General features: G+C 39.6%; 1 protein-coding gene across 1 annotated transcript in view; it reads right to left on the bottom strand.

Moving 5' to 3' along the window:
- Positions 1 to 19176, bottom strand: part of TRPC5 (transient receptor potential cation channel subfamily C member 5) — a 134732-nt gene that overhangs the window by 95287 nt on the left and 20269 nt on the right. Inside the window, exon 2 of the mRNA XM_004440501.3 lies at positions 8742 to 9263. Coding sequence (XP_004440558.1) covers positions 8742 to 9263 — 522 coding nt within the window. The remainder of the gene's footprint in view (positions 1 to 8741; positions 9264 to 19176) is intronic.

The following is a 19176-nucleotide window of genomic DNA, read 5'->3' as shown; positions in this document are numbered from 1 at the left end:
ATAAGTCAGTTTTGTCACTGAATTTCAGGATAAGTTTATTTGACAAGTTTAAAAAAGAGACTTCTGTATCCAGAAAATCTACCACAGACCTTTTTGAAAATCAGAAGAACTTATAGAGCTACTCAAATGTATTTGTATGAGAAAGTTCCACAATAGACTGCTATGTGGAAAGATTGATAGAGTAGATGAGGATCCAGGAGATGTAGGGGGGTGAACAAAGACACAAAGAGGAGAAATAAAAGTTGTATTATCAAGCAGCTAGTGTGGATAATTACAAGCCACGCCAGACAGCAGATGGAGGGATTTTGCTCCTGCAATAACTGGCCAAACTGAGCCTTACTTTCCCAGTGTAGGCAACTCTAGATATGCAGTATGTCCAAAATGGCAAATAATAGATGCAGTGTAAAGAGACTGTGCCAAATTAACTTAAATAGAGCAGTGGGAAAGCTAGAAGAATCAGTTTATCCCACCATTCCAATAGGAGAAATTTTGCAAGGAAGATTAGTGATAACAGTTAAACAAGGAAATCCATACATGTAGCAACCAAGAATAATAACAGAGGAACTGGATAAAAGATAGAACCTATGCTTTAGTTAAAGATTTAAAAACAGCCAGGGAAGATATACACTCTCCACTAGGAATTTGGACTTTAGGAAATTGGGCTATAATTTTGCGTCAAAATAAAACTCAAAGCATAAATACTTCGACAAGATCAGGAAACATATCCAAGGAGAGACCGTCAGTCTGCTACAAATTCTGTCTGGTGAGCAGTTTAACTGTAAACTGACAGATGTGGTGCTCCTGAAGTGTGATAGATACTGAAGGGTAGCTATTCCTCCAAATAGAGCTCTGGAATATGGACTTTCTAACAATTCCACAACAGATTAGTGTGAGCTTGTTAAAACTGTTAGTATTAATGAGACAACACAAACAACCATACTAACTCAAGCAAGTCATCAAAATACATCAAGAGAAATCTGTGAGACTACTTCAGACCTTGAAACAAGATAAAGCTTGAACCAGCCTATAAAACAACTGATGGTCAACATGGTCCATACGTGTCAAAGCAGGAAGATGCTACAACCTCATAATATGTGAAACTGGCTAGCCTCTTGGCTAGATGGGTCACCTGGAAAGATTATACTATAATGGCACCTCAGGATTAGATAAAATATATTGCAAAGTTTGCTTTGATTGTGTGATTATATGTGTTTAAGAATTGTTAAGATGTAACCCTGCCCCAAGCAATGGATTGTTGTATTAGGTATGTTTGCTCTATGGAACAGAATTAGAAATAAAGTTAATAGTGATAATAAATAAGTGTAGGAAATAAGAAAATACTTAGGAACAAGGGTTAGTAGGGAAGGTATTTTCCAGGGAGAAAAGAAAATTAATGTTATCAACAGTTGTGCAGCTGTTTATGGTGGAAAACCATGGTGTAGAGTTAGTTTCTAAGCAGGTTATGAACCACGCCCTGTTTTTGTCATATGCAAATTAGCCAACCCTAAGTTGTTGATATTGATAGAAATAGCTGGTTGGCAACTGATACAAGTTATGCACTTAAAAGCCCAATTAAAGGGAGATATGTTAACTAACTTGGCAGTCCACTGATTAGATACCTCTGATTGAAATCCTGCATCTTTCCTCCAGGAGAATGGAGAAAGTGGTTAGTCCTTTACCCAAACTAGCCCTTTTTTGGATCTTCTTAAGACTAACACTAAAGCCAATTCTTGTTTGAAGTGGAAGGATAGAGAGGGAGACAGGCTCATCATTCTGAGACAAACTTAAAGGTGTGAAAACCAAGGAAGATAGGCTGGTGGATGGCAATGAATTAGGAAGTTCATCCTTGTGTACTTTGGCTAAAATATGTTGGAAATTCTGACTACATAGTTGTATCATTATGTGTGATTGTTACTGCCAGTTACTAGATTATAATTGAATATAATTCTTATTAGTTATTGATCCACACCATTTAATTGTTATATGTTTTAACAGATATTAACTAATAAACTTTCATTCACAAATCAAAGAACTTGTGGTCATCTTAAATTACCTTGCGGTGAATTTGGAGGCTACCAAATTGGCATAAAAGACCCCATTCAACAGAAAGTGGAGTAAACTCAGAGAATATTGTACCAGGAGTCTGAAGTTCTACTTCTGGCTTTGTCAGATAATCCTGAACAAATCTCTGAAATATAGTCCTTTCTTGTTTGTAAAATGAGAGTTATAATAATTTTTCTGCCTACCTTCAATGGTAATAAGGAAAAAATAAAATGATACAATTTTCAAAGCCTTTGGTATGATATATCTGACAATGGGGCAGAATATATGAAATCAGGACTTTTTAGGAATATCTGAAAAATGTCTATATGACAATACCTGAAAGTCTATGTGGCATGTAAAGATTATCCAATAGTTTTACACCTGTTTTCTAAGAGATTAGAGCTTCCTTATTTTACTCCATGTCAAAGTTATAGTCCGAAATCAGCTTGTGTTTCATTCTTCTGAGCTTGTTTTTTTTTTTTTTTTACCAAGTTAAATGCTTTTTGGGAGTCTACTAGAATTCTTTTTTTATTTTTAATTAATTAATTAATTAATTAATTTTTTGTGAGGAAGATCAGCCCTGAGCTAACATCCATGCTAATCCTCCTCTTTTTGCTGAGGAAGACCGGCTCTGAGCTAACATCTATTGCCAATCCTCCTCCTTTGTTTTCCCTCAAAGCCCCAGTAGATAGTTGTATGTCATAGCTGCACATCCTTCTAGTTGCTGTATGTGGGACACGGCCTCAGCATGGCCTGACAAGCGGTGCGTCGGTGCGCGCCCGGGATCCGAACCCGGGCTGCCAGTAGCGGAGCCCACGCACTTAAGCACTAAGCCACGGGGCCGGCCCTCTACTAGAGTTCTAATAGGAATAGTAATGAGGAAAAAACAGCAATGCAAAGCCTTTCAGGAAATAGTGAATTATATTCCATTTAAGGCTAAGATTTTGTTCCTGAGGAGGTTATGTAACACTGAACATTATTAACCAACTATGTTTTAATGGTTGCTTTTTACATCAAAGCTGATTATTGTGTTCTTGTATTGATAGCCTTATCTTAATAGATTAGAGGTATTTAGCCATTTCCTCTCGCGTATACTTCTTATTTTTTCAAGGACCCTATCCCTCCAATCCACATTTAAAACTTGTTTTTCTCCTGCCTATATAACCCTTAGCTCACAAACCAACCAACCAACCAAACAATAAAAACCCTAAAAAAAGAAAAAAATAACCCCTAGTTCCTGAAGTTATTTGGGAGTTACTTGTATTGACAGATACAACTATCCATTGGTCTCAAATATGACATCTCTTCAGGGTAATAAAGAATCTTTGAAAGTGATCTCCATTTATACCTGTGAAGAGTGGCACTGCATTCTAGCAAGGTAAGGAAAACCACTGAACTCTTTACCCCTGTCACAATTTCATCTCAATGACCCTAGTAAAATGCTGAAAGCATCTCAAGAGGTATTTTTTAGTTTAATGCAAATACTCATGTAAAGTGGACTAGGGAGCCACATATATGAAACACAACTTTAGTGTTTCAGATTCCTTTAAGCAAAGAGGCTATTAACAAAATCTGTTGTTGAAAACACATAAATACACATGTCTCTACATTATAACAAATTCTGGCAATATTGATCATTTTTAATAGTTTCATTTTTACTTAAACTTGGGGGAACATTGGCCTTTCTTGATACCATATCTTCTAAATTTTTAATGTTGGCAGTCCCCTAACTGGTTTTGGGAAATCACTTGAGTTGCAGCTCATTTTATAGAGAAAAATATTGTCTGTTTTGTGTGTGTGTGTGTGTGTGTGTGTGTGTGTGTTACAGCTTTTTAGCTCAAGGTTTAAGAGACAGAGACATGTTGTTTGTTTGAAACTGTTAGATGTGAGTGGGCTTCTCTTTGGGTACTTTTCCTTGGTGCAGGAGTCTCTGATGCTCCTCCCTTACAATACCTCCCCTGTTGAGAAAGTTTCCATTTGTACTGGGTATTTCTGCCCAGTTGGAATCACAGCGTGCTTTAAAAGAAGATTGAACAGGTGTCAGCAGGGAGGACACTAGGAAGTGGAGAAGCGTCACATCTGCTCTTTTCTGTTCTGAGTAGAGACACTGAGGAAGTAACCTACCTATCCTCGAAGATAGAACCTCATGGTCCAACTGGGATCAAGTATGGAATCAAGTGTGAAAAAGAAGACAATTTTTCTCTTTTAGCTCAGTTATCCCATTCCCAACTAGAGGTTTGCCTCTCCTTTGAATAATTCTGGTCCCAGGAGATAATTCTTGTCTAGTCTTGTCTAGTCTTCTCCAGGGCCTAGTCTTTTCCAGGGCCTAAAGGTCATCTGGAAAAGCTGGCCTTTTAAAAATATCTCCAACTTGTTTAGGGGCTCCCGACATGCAACCCTCAAACCAAATGTGTTCCACCAGACTCTGGGGTATAACTCATATAAGATGTTAATATATTTTTCTTCTTGATGAGTAAGTACACATAAACTATATGCCTCTAAGGAATTTGAGGAATTTTATCTAACATAGAAAAGCTGAGTTAATTTGCCATAGACATAATAGAAAGATAAAGTAAGAAGTTAAGTTTCGTTCGTTTATTTGTATCTGAAGAAAAGTTTGGTTTGCCTAGTTCCATTACACCCTATATTGTGGCTTTAAGCATCGTGTGTATGTTTCACTTTTTTCAAGACTAGATTATTTATATTTATTGAACAGACTTATCAGTCTTTTTGCTCAGATCAAAAACTTCTAAGAATGAAGTGCTCACAGACACCTGAATTATTAGAACCTCAGTAGCTCACAGGATTGTGTTCCTTATCCAAGCATACTAAACTTGAAATTACAAAAACACCCCCAAAATAAGGACATTGCCGATTTGTTCAAGGTGAAACTATTCAGTCTTAAACTAGACATGTGGATTGAATAAAGAGCCATTAGAGACTATACTCATTTGAAGCTCAATGGAACTACAGATTTTTTTTTATAATTTTTATTTATTTTTTCCCCCAAAGCCCCAGTAGATAGTTGTATGTCATAGCTGCACGTCCTTCTAGTTGCTGTATGTGGGACGCGGCCTCAGCATGGCCGGAGAAGCGGTGCGTCGGTGCGCGCCCGGGAGCCGAACCCGGGCCGCCAGTAGCGGAGCGCGTGCACTTAACCACTAAGCCACGGGGCCGGCCCTACAGATATTTTTTAAACTGTAATTCATAGATTAGGAAGGATTACCGAGTTCTTTAGTGGAAATTAAGTTACAATTCAGAGGAGATTTATAGATTTTGATTAATATAAATCATGTTTTACATTCTGGAAACAGTGCCTTTGGAGTGCAAACCTTAAGGTATATCTGAATTCTCAAGCCGGCCCTGCTAATCAGTGTAGCTTAGTTTGAAGAGAAACTAAATTAAAATTGATCGATGGCCATTGTTAAGATAACTTATCTTGGAAAATTTAGAGCTAAATATATAAATACCAAAATAATCCTGAAGTCTCTGTCTATAAGACTAAAGTTTGGGCCATATTTGGGTTTATGTGGCTCTGTGAAAGTATATTCTTTTTCGCGAAATTATTGACATTGAGGGTGAGAGTCACTCACCATCCTTGCTGCATTTGCTGCAAACCTGGAATTGGAGTTTGATGTGCTCTGACTGAAACAGTTCATTTTATTAAATTCCAGAGTTCTCATTCACGATTATGGATGAATACCACCAGGCCTAAAACTGTTGATCTTTGCATAAATACAGTGCTTTTTGGATTACTTTTGTATTACTGCTGAATATCTATATATTTGAATAGTTAAAAGGTGCTACTTTGCGAATGTTATGGATTAAAAATAATGTGGTCTGCAGAATATGAAACTAATTGTATGGACTTACTATTGAAAGAAAAGTGGACACTGCCAAACTTGTGCATCCTCAAAAAATGACTCCTAGTGGTGATGACTGCACAAGAACATGAATGTACTTAATTCCACTGAACTGTAAACTTAAAAATGGTTAAAATGGTAAATTTTATGTTATGTATCTTTTACCACAAAAAAACAAATGACTCTTTCCACTTGAACGTACACAGCAAATGGACCATGAAAACAATTTTGGAATATCTGATGCCTAATTAGGAGGGCAAAAAGAAATATAACCCCTTGTGGGCAAAAGGTCACCATACGAATGGTGACAGATGAAAACAAGATTGTGGGGGGTGAGCACAGTGCAATCTATACAGAAACTGATATATAATAATGTACACCTGAAATTACACAATGTTATAAACCAATATGACCGCAATAAAATAGTTTTTAAAAAGAAATGTAATCCCTTGGAACATTCAGGTTGGTATAATGATAGCTGAAAAATAAATCATATGAACATACAGAAACATAGAGATATTCTTTAATAACAATAATAAGAAAAAATATGAAATAAGGGACTAGGGGACAAAGTTTCAGGAAAGTAAAAGGACTAAAATATGAGGGAAAAATTGATGAGAAGGTTAATGAAGGTTGGAGGTCAGTGAATATAGAACCCAAGGGTTATTCCATGGTCATATACCGAGCAGATCCCCATGAGAGTGAGGAAATCATTACAATGGTTTCCAAATGGAGCAGTAGCCAAAACTGGCCAGTGAAGATTATATGAGCAGAGGGGGTCAAGTGATAAAGTAGTTGGGAAATGATCTAGCAATACAAAATTGATGAAATATTGCAGTGAAACTGTTTGAAAATAAATACTTTGTCAATTTTCAGGGGAATGGGGACTTAAAATTATGAAGTTTACCTGCTGTCTAGTGAGATAAGGAATACAAACTTTAGTTATATTCTGCAATATCTATTTTTTAACACTTCTATTCCCATTAACAATTTTGTCACCTGGAAGCAATTCATGTTCTAAAACTACCCGTGATTTTTTTCTCACAGTATTATAACAATTTATATAAAGTGAAAAACATACTAAAACCATAATATACGTCATTACTGGAAATATACACATATATCAAAGTGAAGAAAAGTCAATTAGACCTTCCAGAACATTACTTAACACAACTGATACTACACATCAAGAGCGGGGTAAGGGAGAGGATGGGCCATTTCTATATCTATTACCTACAATTTTAGTATACAGAATCAGACCATATACCATGGGTCCCCCGTGTGTAACCATGAACATAAATAATAATAGCAGCTAATATTTATTGAATGCCTAACATATGCTGAATATTGTGCTGTGCATAAGCATATTACCTGTTTTATTTTATTTAAACTTTATATTTCTCCAGGGAGGCAAGTGCTCCCATTATTATCCCTATTTTTCAGAAGAGAAAAGTGAGGTTAAGTAACTTCAGGCTTAGTGAAATGAAGCGAGTAGTGGCAAAATCAGGATAATGAGATGCAGGCGTGGGCCTATCCATCTACCATCTCCCCAAATACAGCCTTTTCAATCTGCATGTTGCCTTTTTGTCATCTTTTATCCCTTTCAAGGTTGTCCCTGGTACTCTTTTTTGCCTCATTTCAAAGGCATAGTATTTTTTTTCTTGTCTGAGAGCAAGGGACCAGGTTAGCACACAATGTGATTTGCCTCAGAGCATGGACCCATGAAGGGATGGTGCTGCTGCTTGCTCTTCAGATATCAAGCACCTCTTGGTTCAACCTGTTTGAATCTGACTCCAGGTAGCCTTGGAAGAGAGATGGAAATGGACATTAAAGTATTTCCTGTGCCATGCATTGTACACTAGCATTTTCTCATTTCTTTCCCATAATAGCCCTATGAAATAGAGGAACTATTGTCATCTCCATTTTATAAATGAGAAAACTAACGTCCTGAAATTTGAGTGACTTTCTTCAGGTCATACAGCTGGTGAGTTGGAATTCCATCCTCAGTTGCTCTGGCTCCAAAGTCCCTGCTCTTTCTACTGTACCATGCTGCCTCCTTAAAGAGCTAAATTAGGCTTGCTAGGAGGCTCCCGAAAATTGTTTGATAAGATGGCATAGAACAGCATTGGCTAGATTGTAAATGTGGCTGAGCTGGAAAGCAAAGCCTCTCCTTCTGTGATCTTCTTGAACTCACCTCCCTCAAAGAGGTGAACCCTAACAGTTTGGAGATCACATCATCACAGATGTTGCTCCAGCCTTCCACATAACTACACACTCTGAGAATGACTCCATCTTTCAAATGCATAGCTCAGCCTTCTTGCTGAGGGACCAAGGACTCAGTTCTGTCAACAATTACCAGCATCCAGACAGTGAGCCCTCCGTGATCACTGCCCGCCATGGCTCCAGTATGTAGGGTAGGATCATTTGTTATGTCCTCATAAAAGTTCTCCTTCAGAGCACTTACATTAGTTTGTAATTATATATTCACCAATGTGATCATTTACTTAATGTCCTCCACTAGCTTGTAAGCTCCATGAAAGCAGGGTCAGTAGCTGTTTTCTGTATCCCAAACACCTAGAACAGTGCTAAATGAGCATTTGTTGAATGCATGAGTGCTTTCTCAACAAAGAATCAGATGATCAGTATTTTTCCTTACTTGTCTGGCCATAAAGAAAATATGCAGAGGTTGTATGTGCCTTGGATAAATGAGCCTAACTGTTTTTGAGGTCTGTCTAAACATTTGTTAGAGGGCTAAGTGGTAGAAGAATGCGGACTCTTGCTCTGCTGCTCTGGAGGGCTTAAGCATCCCTGAAAGCAGAGAAGAGCTCAGCTTACCTCTTTCTGGTGGTATTTGATTGCCACCTTCAGCTTGGCCAGGTCATGGTACTTCTGAGGGTCAAGCTCTTCACTGTGGTCATCTCTATGGTTGAGGATGATCTCCAATTCCCGGGAGCTCCGAGCTTGGTCCAGCAGGTCTTTGGCAAAGAGCTTGCATTGCTGGGAGAGCTCCTCATACTCGGCCTTGAACTCATTCTCCACCTTGCTGAGTTCCTTGAGCTCCCAGCCCAGGCGGAAGGCAGTTAGGATGGGGTCCTCACTTGATAAGGCAATGAGTGAGGGGCTTGCCAGAGCTTTATAGATGTTCAGTCGGGAGCGGGAGTGGCGCAGGCTGTCTACCTCTGAACTGGACACACACTCCACACAGTTGCAGCGGATCTGGTGGGGCCGTGGGATAGTGACCCGTTTTTGGACAAGCAATTTGATGATTTCGTAGTTGTTGGTGTGGGCAGCCAGCATGATGGGAGTGATGTCTGGTGTGAACTCGGAGAACTGGGTGTCCATCATCAGAGTGGGGACCTAGGTACAATAAAATGAAAAAGCATAAAGGATTAAGGCTTTGAGAGAGAGGGAGCATGGGGCCCACCAAATGTTAGTTCAGGAGTTGGAGTCACCATTCTTTTGTCAATTCCTTTTCTGACCATAATAGCTATTTGTGGATTGCTTACTGTATGTCAGGCATACAGCACTTTACATGTATTTACTCATTTAACCCCTACAACAACCTTGTGAGGTAAATATTCTCCCCAAATGAAGAAGCTGAGGCACACAGAGGTTAAAGAACTTAACTAAGGTTACACAGCTTTTAATAGCAGAGCCAAGATTCAAACCCAGGCAATATGACTCTAGAGCTTGGCTCTTAAATTTATGCAACCACAACATGCCCAATTCTATCTGAGGCACAATGGGGGATACAGAGAAGTAAAGGACATTTTTCCTGACCTTCTGGAGCTTAGTTGGGTACATGAGACTTACATAAAATTGGTAAGTAGGAGTACATAGTAGTATGTATTCAGTTCCAAATGAGCGGTAGAGACTGCAAAAATATTTGTTTGAAAGGCTAAAGACAACCACTAATCTTAAAGACCATGCCACTAAATCAAGCCCTGGGGGCTGAAGAGAAGACACTCTCAAATGGTTACATTGACTTTGTATGTATATAGGACTTCAGGGAACCAAAGACCAAGGCCAGAGAGTGTTCCTCCAACTTCCTGTAGGTCTTAGCAAGATAGACAGAATCTGCTATTGTCAGGAAGAAGTACTCTTTAAATGAGGGCCTCTAGGCTTGGGGGAGGGCAAAAGGACCTTTGATAAAATTGTTATGTCCATGATGTAATGCTTAGTGTAAATAGCAGCTACAGGTGAAAGATATGGGGTTCTTTGGAAATTCAGGAGCCTTTCTGGGTGAGTTTGCAGAACCTGATCAATGAACAAAAAAAATCATTTGACTTAAAAATGTGTCTTTTGGGACCTAGTCTGTTCTCAGTGTAACAGGGAAACTGAGGCAGCTCATTTGACCTACAGAAGAGTCTCAGTGTGGTAGGATCTAGACCTAGAGAATGAGGAGGACTGGAATAATCAGAAGAGGCTTCATGGAGGGGTGGAGCTGAGTATTCAAAGCATGGATAGGATTCCAGGAAATTGTGAAATATTGATCTTAATACAATTAAAAAAAAAAACAGCTCCAAATGCTCATTTTAACTGGGGACAATACAACATGGATAATTGAGATTCTCACAGAATAGACAAATATGTTTTAATCAACAGTTTCTTTTTACTCTTGAATTTTTTTTATTTTTTAATTTTTTTAGAAACCCACAGTTGCTGGCGGACTGATAAAGGGATTAGTTACAATTCTCATCATCTTTGCCTCCTTCCTGCGGTGGATGAAGGATTCTCAAACAAGGAAGTGGCCAGAAAACAGAGAGGAGAAGGAGGGGGAAGAATTTGCAAGAAATCTGTTTCCTTCATGGAGTGGTTGCATCAGCCTCTGAATAGTTGCGAGCTGGCTGCACATGGGTCATCAATTGCTTGGATGTAGCAGTGAGTAAACATTGTTAAACATTTAAAGGGGGCAGCTACCAACAAGACAGCAGGAAGTGAGCAACTGGCTCATAAAGTAAATTGGACACAGGAAAGAATAATCTCAGAAATTAACATAAGCCTACAGGCTAAGGAAGAAGTAGGTCTGAATGGGTAATCAACGTAAACACAACAACCGGCATAAAGCCTAGAGTTGGGAGAGATGGTAAGTGAGCAATGTGTCACAGTCTGCTCAGGAAGAAAGGAGCTCAGATCTGGGAATCTGCCCCTTCTTAGTGGACAGGGGCACTCCTCAATCTCTGTCATGATCTAGAGGCAGGAAGTGGGGGGTGGAGGGAAGAGAGCGTGGAGCACAAAGTGTCTTGGGTTAGATTGGAGGTACGTGTCTGCTCCCTACCATGGTGCACTTCCTGTCCTCTCTTGCTTCACACTTCCTTGCTCTTTCTACTTCTCTTACTCTTTTTCTTTCTTTTCTCTTTCCCTCTATGTCAATGCTGACAGGCCTGTATAAGACACACAATGGTACTTTTGAATATTACTTAGCCCCACTTGTGCCATGGAGCTGAAAGGTTGCTGTCTACGCCTAGAATATGAAATGCTTTCTGGAACCATCTGATTCTGTTGTCTTTGACTGGGTGCTCAAAAAGGAGCCTCTGATTCTCCATTTGGCTTTCTGGGTACATGACACCAGAGAGGAAATCTGTTCAAAAGAAAACTGGTCTGCAATGACCAACCAGGTCCTCCCATACAGACTGCCTTTTCTCCTCCAGTCAACCTTAGCATTCACAGGTTGCCACACCCACCTAATTTGTTGCTCTCTGTGTATATCCTTGTGGGATCCCCTGTATGGAATGGTCTCTCTCCATTTCTCTACCAGTGAAGGGCCATTTTAAGCCCTGGCTTCTTCAATAGTTCCTCCTCTTAACTTGATCCCATCCCTTACTGACCACTCAAATGTTGTGGGCACTAGGTTACATCCAAAATCTCACTTTTCTGATGCTGCCTTATATTGTTCTCTAATTATTTCATATATGTATTTCTTGCCTCCTCAGTAAAGTTGCGAGCTCTCTGAAGGTAGAGCTGTCTTATACTGCTCTTGTTTTCTCCCATAGCTTCTAGCATAGTGCCAGACACACAGCAGGCACTCAGCAAAAAGGAATTAAGTTTCCTATTCTCAGAATAAGGAATTGACTCTCGTTTACAAACTTGGCTCCCACAATTTGAGTCAATGCGAGCTAGTTTCCTTGGGTCGTTCCTTCTCATGTCCAGCTGATGAAGGTTGACATTCCAAAACTCTAAGGAGGGTCAGCAGATGGGCTCTATAGGGAACTACCCTGAGGTCACAAAAACATAGGAGAGTTCCTGCCTGTCAATTTCACAATTCTATTGCTTCAAAATGGAGATTCTGATCCAAAGACCGCAGATTTCTACTCCTCTTCCTGCTTCTGCTTCTTCTTCCTCTCATCCTCCTGCTGCTTTTCCCTTTCTAGACTGTGCAGGGACCACGCACTATCATCAGGACAGTCATGGCAAAGAAAGAGAGATTCTATAATGAGCGTCAGAGGTTTCTGATAATAATCCGGACTTTGTGATATGGTCTGCAACAGGGGCCAAACAGGTAATGGGTAACAGAAATGAAGGCTAGGTGTGGGTGCATGTGTGTAATTTGGATGGGTAGATGGTAGGAACTGGGGAACTGGGGGTATCTGCTGCTTAGCTCCTTATTGTTACAAAATTGTTATAAACACAAATGAGGGCCCAGTGTTGTAGTTTTTCAAAAGAAGTCAGAAATATGGATTTGGGGGAGAACTTCTTAACCTTTTAAATGTTGGCTCAAAAAATTTAAAGACAGTGTACAGCCCAAAAAAATACATATATGAGGCAATTTAGGCTTGAGTGAACCAATTTGTGACTTTTGAGCTAGCACATAATTTGTAAGACCAAGGAGGGATGGGAGAGGAAGCTGGACTTTTAGGCAGGGGCCAGATGATAAAAGGCTTTGTATGCCATGTTAAAGAACTTATGTTATCTGTTGGCCATGGGGAGCCACTGAAGAGTTTTAATCAGAAGAGTGGTATAGTTGAACAACTGTTTTACAAAGATCAGTTTGGTCAAAGTGTGGGGAATGGGCATAGGTAAATGTGCTGGTAAATGTTAACAAGTGTCTCTACTAAAAAAAATCTTGATTTGTAGTGTTTGCCAATTTCTGTAGTGTAAGTACTTCCATTGTGGCCAATTTCAAGCTACCAATATGACATCATGGAACACAGAGTTGGGAAGAGATGCATATAACTAGCTCTCACCAGCTGGTATAAGCCAGCTCCAGCACACCACTAGATGAGTTTCAGAAAGATAAGACTAGTTAAAAGATATCATTAGTCCAGGTGAAGAGATGGTGAGATCTTAAACTAGACAGTGATTCTAGAGACAGACAAAAGAACAGATTTAAGACATTCATTGGATGTGTCAGGTAGTACTGGAGGAAGAAGAAATCACGGATGTCAGCTTTCTGGACTGCATGCCTACTTGAATATTAGTGTCATCAATGAAGATAATACAGGAGAAAGAGCAGGTTTAGCGTTAAAACAAGTTCAATTTTGGTCATATTGAGTTTGAAGTACCTATTAGAACAGTAGCAGGAAATTGTATAACTTGAGCGTGAATCTTGAAGGAAAGATCAGGGCTGAAAATGTAGATGTGAGAGTCTTCAGCCTATAATAGTAGATGAAACTAAGCGAATGGATAAGAGCAGCCTCTGCCCACCTGCCCTGGCTCCCCAAGAGCTGGGCCACTGATCTATCCCAAGGACTCAGCCCTGCCCCGGTTTCCAGAGCAATGGAGGCTTGAAGTAGGGAGCGCTCAAGTGGCCCGCCTCAGCCTCCTCCATTCCAAATTCCCATCACTGAGGCTCTGCATTAGGGCACTCTCCTTGTTTTGTTAGTTTCTGAATCCCAGCTTCTTCCCCACCTGTGCCCTAGTTTGTAAAACAAGATTTCTCCCTGGATCTCTAGTCTGAGTTTCTGTCCATGTAACTAGCCTAATAGCCCAGGTCTAGCATATATTCTGGATTATCCTTGCCTTTGATTGTCTTTGAGTTATTTCACAACTCTGTAAATTGTAATGCAAATATTTCTTGTCTGGCAAAACGCAATTGATTATTGCCTTGTTCATCTATTTGTAAATTTCTTTCATCATTCCTGATGGCCTATATCAAGAATCAGCAACTTTTTTTCTGTAAAAGGCTGGATGCTAAATACGTTAGGCTTTGTGGACCATACAACTCTGCCATTGTAGCAGGAAAACAGCCAGAGGCAATATGTAAATGAACAGGTGTGGCTATACTCCATAAAATTTTATTTACAAAAATAGGTGATAGACTGGAGTTGACTTTCAGGCCATAGTTTGCAGACCTCTGGCCTCCTGATTCCCTCACTGGTGAGTTAAATAAAATCTTTGACACGTGTTCACTTTAAACTTGTATGAGGATCATGATTTAAGCTTTTTCTTTTTTTAAAAAATTATCCATTAACAGCCATTTTGTGTTCAGATTGAGGTCAGGTGGAAAATTCACTTTTATTCTTTTGTTATCAAGTTTTGCCTTCTCTTTGAACTCCAAAATGATACTAAATGATCTTGGGCTTCCCATTAAAAATCATGTTATTTTAAAAGGAAAAAAGGGTGGTGGTGGGGGAAGGGAAGGGAATCAACACACCAAGAAATTAGATTTGGTCCACATTATCTTCAACTACACTTCTAAAAAAACCTGGTGCATGAACCGACTTGATTGAATTTTGAAATTTGCAATGATGTGGGCTTAGGCATGGCCACTAAAGAAGTTACATTGCCTGCCTCTCCCAGGGGCTTTGCTTTCAGGCCCTAATGAGTTTGCTCCTGGATCTGCCTTAGGTCTCCCTGTTGAAAAGCTAGCATTATACTTTAGGATCCTTCTGGATTAATGAGCATGGAACAGAGTCACCCAGCTCAGAGCTCATCACATAAAACACTTGCAGCACAGTGAAGAGAGTGAGCTCAAGTCAGCTTCTTCATATTTTCACCTAAATTCCATTGCCAGAGGACACAACAGAGGAATAGATGATGCTCCACTTTCTCTACTCTTAAGATTCGCTAGAGCTTTTACAAGGTTACTGTTCTCAAGGGGCCCAAATGATAGATTCATTTCCATTAACCTCATTACTGGACACAATCTGCTAGTTGGAATTTTTCTGAACCCTATTGTTACCAGCCATAAGCAGGCACCCTTGCTGGAGTTTATCACAGCTGTCTGAAATTAAACCCCCCATTTGTAATTAATGGGTAGATCCTTATCAGGATCCACCTCATTCATACCCACAATGCCGTCTGGTCATAGGCTGAACCTCTCCTATTGACACTTCCTCACACAGCTGGCCTGATAGCATCATGTTGGAAATGAATCTCCCATCTTGTGCCTTGCTTTAGTGAAATAACAATACCTCTTTTTCCACACATTGGGTTTCCTCCTCCCTGTCCTAACATACCAGAGAAAATCAATGTTCAATCTTTTTCAGCAGTCCAAGGGACTGTTGGAAACAAAATTTCATTTCTCTGTATTACTCAGAAGTGAAGAACACCAGCATCTAATCACGTCACATTACTGCTGCCCACTCTGCCTTACTTATAGGTCAGTTACCTAGCAGTGGTGATGCATGAGCTACTTTGGAGCAGCCATTGGCATCAGCTGTGAAATAATGTTTCCCAGACTCTGATAAAAACAGAACCATCAGAATTAGGATTTACTGGGTCATCTCAGCTAATTTCAAGGCCAACATGTATGTAATTTAGATTGGAAGACTAAAATGGAAAAAACTTATTTCGGGATAATGTCACAAAACCCACCTGGTGTTTAAAAAAAAAAGTCAATATTGATATGTAAAAATCAATAACTTATATTACAATGGCAAGCATTAGCCTGAGTTTTTTTGTTGTTAGTACTATCAAGTCAATTCAAACTCCTAGTGACCCGTGTACAGTAGGGCTGAACCCTGCCCTGGTCTTTTTGGGCCATCCTCTCACCTTCTGGTGCTGTATCGGACAGTACTCTGTTGCTATTCATAGGGTTTTCATGGACAATTATTTCAGAAGTGGGTGGCCAGGTCCTTCTTCCTAGTCTGTCTTAGTCTGGAAGCTCCACTGAAACCTGTCCACTATGGGTGACCCTGCTAGTATTTGAAATATTGGTAGCATAACTTTCAGCATCACAGCAACATTCAGCTACCACAGTATGACAACCGACAGATGGGTCCTATGGTTCCTTGACTGGGCTGTGGCAGTGAGAGCGCTGAATCTTAACCACTAGATCACCAGGGCTGGCTTAGCCTGAGTAGCAGGTATAAAAATAACACTAATGGCTACTGGTTATTGAGCACTTTCCATATGCCAGGCACCATGCTGGAGTATCTCATTTAGTCTTCTCCATGGCTCTATGCTATGGGTGTAATAATTATCCCCATTTTACACCTGAGAAAACTCAGCCATAGAGAAGCTAACTGCCTTGCCCAAGGTCACATGGCTAGAAAGTAGAGTGGCCAGAACTTGACCCCAGGCAGATTGGCTCCAAAGCCTGTACTGTCAGCCACTATGGTACTTCACCCCCAACTAACAAAAGACCAACAATTTGATTTACTACATCAATGAACAAGTCTACAATAATAACATTGAATATTCAGACATATCGTAAATATGTATTGCAGGTTTTATTGGGTAGTAATTAACTTTATCAACTAATGTTCTACCTTAAACTCAGATAAACATTATATAGCATTGCTAAAGGTTTGAGAGCCCACAAAACCATTCTTTCTCATCACATGGGGGCTCTTAATTTTTCAAAAGACAGGAGCTAAGTCTATGAGAAAATAATACATGGCTAACTCCATAGGTTGTGAGAGTTTATAATTTCAGGGCTCTAGTTGGCGGAAACTTGGAAAGGCATTTTTCTCAAATCTAGATTGTCACAAAGGGTTAAACGAACCACTCTATACATTTTCCTTTGCAAAATATGGGTTATAATGAATGACGTGGGCCATCAACTCCAAAATCAAGGTGAACTTTGGGATGGATATTAGAAATGAAGGAAGAGGTAAAAGAAGCCAAAGTAGGAAGGGGATACAATGTGGGTGGCCTTTGGGGAGCCAGTACACTGTGAAGACATTCTCTATACAATTAAGATACGACATTTCCCAGGAAATTGTGAAAATGATACAACAAGTCAAAAAATAAGTAAATCAGAGGTGTGGGTTATTATGGAGATGGGAAAAATGTCAGAAGTGAGGGTCTGGTCATTTTGTCTCTAGCACTGCACAGAGGAGTGGAGCCCTGATCTGCCAGTGTGAGTGTACAGTTACCTTTGCAGGTAGCCCTAAGGTGGAGCTTGATACAAACAGTTCTTTAGAAAAGCCATTGTTCTTGGTTCATTTTTTATAGGTCACCATGTGATTTTTAAATTAAATTTCTTTTTTACACTGCTTTACTGGAAAAAGGATGCTGCCAAGCTGATTTAGAGTTTTCCATGTCATTGCTCATCATGTGCCTAATGTGAGTTTGCATAGCATGATAAAGGTTTCTAGACAGGGCTGAGATCCCAGATGCAGAAATCTTGGTGATCCAACCAGGGCACAGGACCATGTGAGAGCAAGGATAATCGGATTGGCATCAACCATATGTTAGGATTCAATACAAATAACCATTTATTATTTTATAATTTTTCTAGTGGGCACTGATCTTGATAGGAGACATTTGCCAGCGAAACAAAATCATAATGAACAAAAAGAGGGTCTTTCATGCAAAAAGAGCTGAGAAACTCTATTTTGTTTTAAATAGTTTATAGCTGTACAGTTGAAAAGTATGTTTATTGCGATACAATTGAAAATTGATAGCTATTACCAGGAGTTCCAGTTTAGGCCTAGAAAAGCTTAGGTGATAAAAACCAAATTCAGTTGGTTCTCAGAGTGTAAAGGAAAGTAATAAAAGGGTTAATTCTCACCATTATTCTCAAAAGCAGTGTGGGATAAGCCTGAATAAAGAAAATGGCCTAAAGTCAGCTTGTGGTAGGTAAGAGACCTTTTGAAAAGGTATAAAGGCAACCAGACCAGAAATCTAGAAGCAAAATTCATGTCAAATAACGTCAAGAGTACTCCCTTTGCCAATCATCATTTTCATACCATGCTCCATACACATCCCAAATGATGTTTTGTTTTAAAGTTGTGCAGTTCATGTGCAGGCATTGGACTGAAGGATTATATGATTGGAGGACAAGGCTTGAGAGAGGAGATTGTGTCACATTCATGAAGTAATTATTGAGCCCCACATTCCTTCTTCTCTCGGTTATTCACACCTGAGGCAAGCCTGGCAGCTGGCACTAGTCTCCAGAGGTAGAATACCATTGCTCAACTGCTACTTTAAACGTGGGCATAATCCCTGGGGGTGGGGGTGGGGTTAATTTCTCTTTACATGATTATCCTTGATCTTTTGAGCAAAGGAAACATTATAGTCATCAACTATCTTCTATCTTCTAAATCTCCAGATAGTAGTAAAACATTTGCAGGGTTGAATTTTGCATATCTGGCTCTGCTGATTGCTGTTACATAGAGCATTTGGTATATAGTAGACAAAGTGGGAGAAAAGCAGGAGACCATTATTTAGGATAGTTGAGAGTTTCCTCAAGCTCAGGGTTATGAGAAGAAAAATGGATTTATGATCTGAATTATCCAGTTTGGTTTTCTAGAGTGAACATAGAGTCGCTTCTCAACTTTTCCCCTGAAGACAACACATGAGAAAATGTACCTAAATTGCAGCATGGAGAAATTCAGGAGACCTAAAATGTAAGATCTAGCCCCATGACTGGCTCAGGCCCATGGGCCTTACAGCCCAGATTTCTGTCTCTGAGGCACAGGAGGAGGTGTTGGGGGAAAGCATGAATTCCTTCCATGCTCTCAATTTCAAAGAAGCATTGCCCTAATACTTCTGGCTCCTCTAAATAGTGTCTTATGGTTTTAGAAGCTGTAAACATATCTAAATCCAATCCCTTTTGAGAATGCCTTTACCCTTTTACAATGTAACACCTTATGGAGTAATGAGGTCAGCCATTTTATTACCCACTGCGGAAATTATATTCTGTCATTCCTTCTAAAACTTGGACAGGTTCAAAGGCTCTCTTCCTTCCTATATCCTAGAAATTGGTGAACTAGACCCAGTTCTCCTTCTCTATGGCTTTCATCATCTTAGAGGTTTCTCTTCTTTGCATTTTTCCAGATTGAAGACTTGTTGTTTTTTAAAACTCTGTCCCTAATATGGAAAGGAAAAATTTCCTTCCAGGTAATTTTAAGGGAGTAAACTGAGGGCAGTGTAAACATTG

The sequence above is a fragment of the Ceratotherium simum genome, chromosome X (genome assembly GCF_057802395.1).
Source record: "Ceratotherium simum simum isolate JZ-2026a chromosome X, ASM5780239v1, whole genome shotgun sequence".
In the NCBI taxonomy this organism is placed as follows: Eukaryota; Metazoa; Chordata; class Mammalia; order Perissodactyla; family Rhinocerotidae; genus Ceratotherium; species Ceratotherium simum.
Note: the sequence above shows the minus strand (reverse complement) of the source record. Positions and strands in the feature narration are given on the sequence as shown.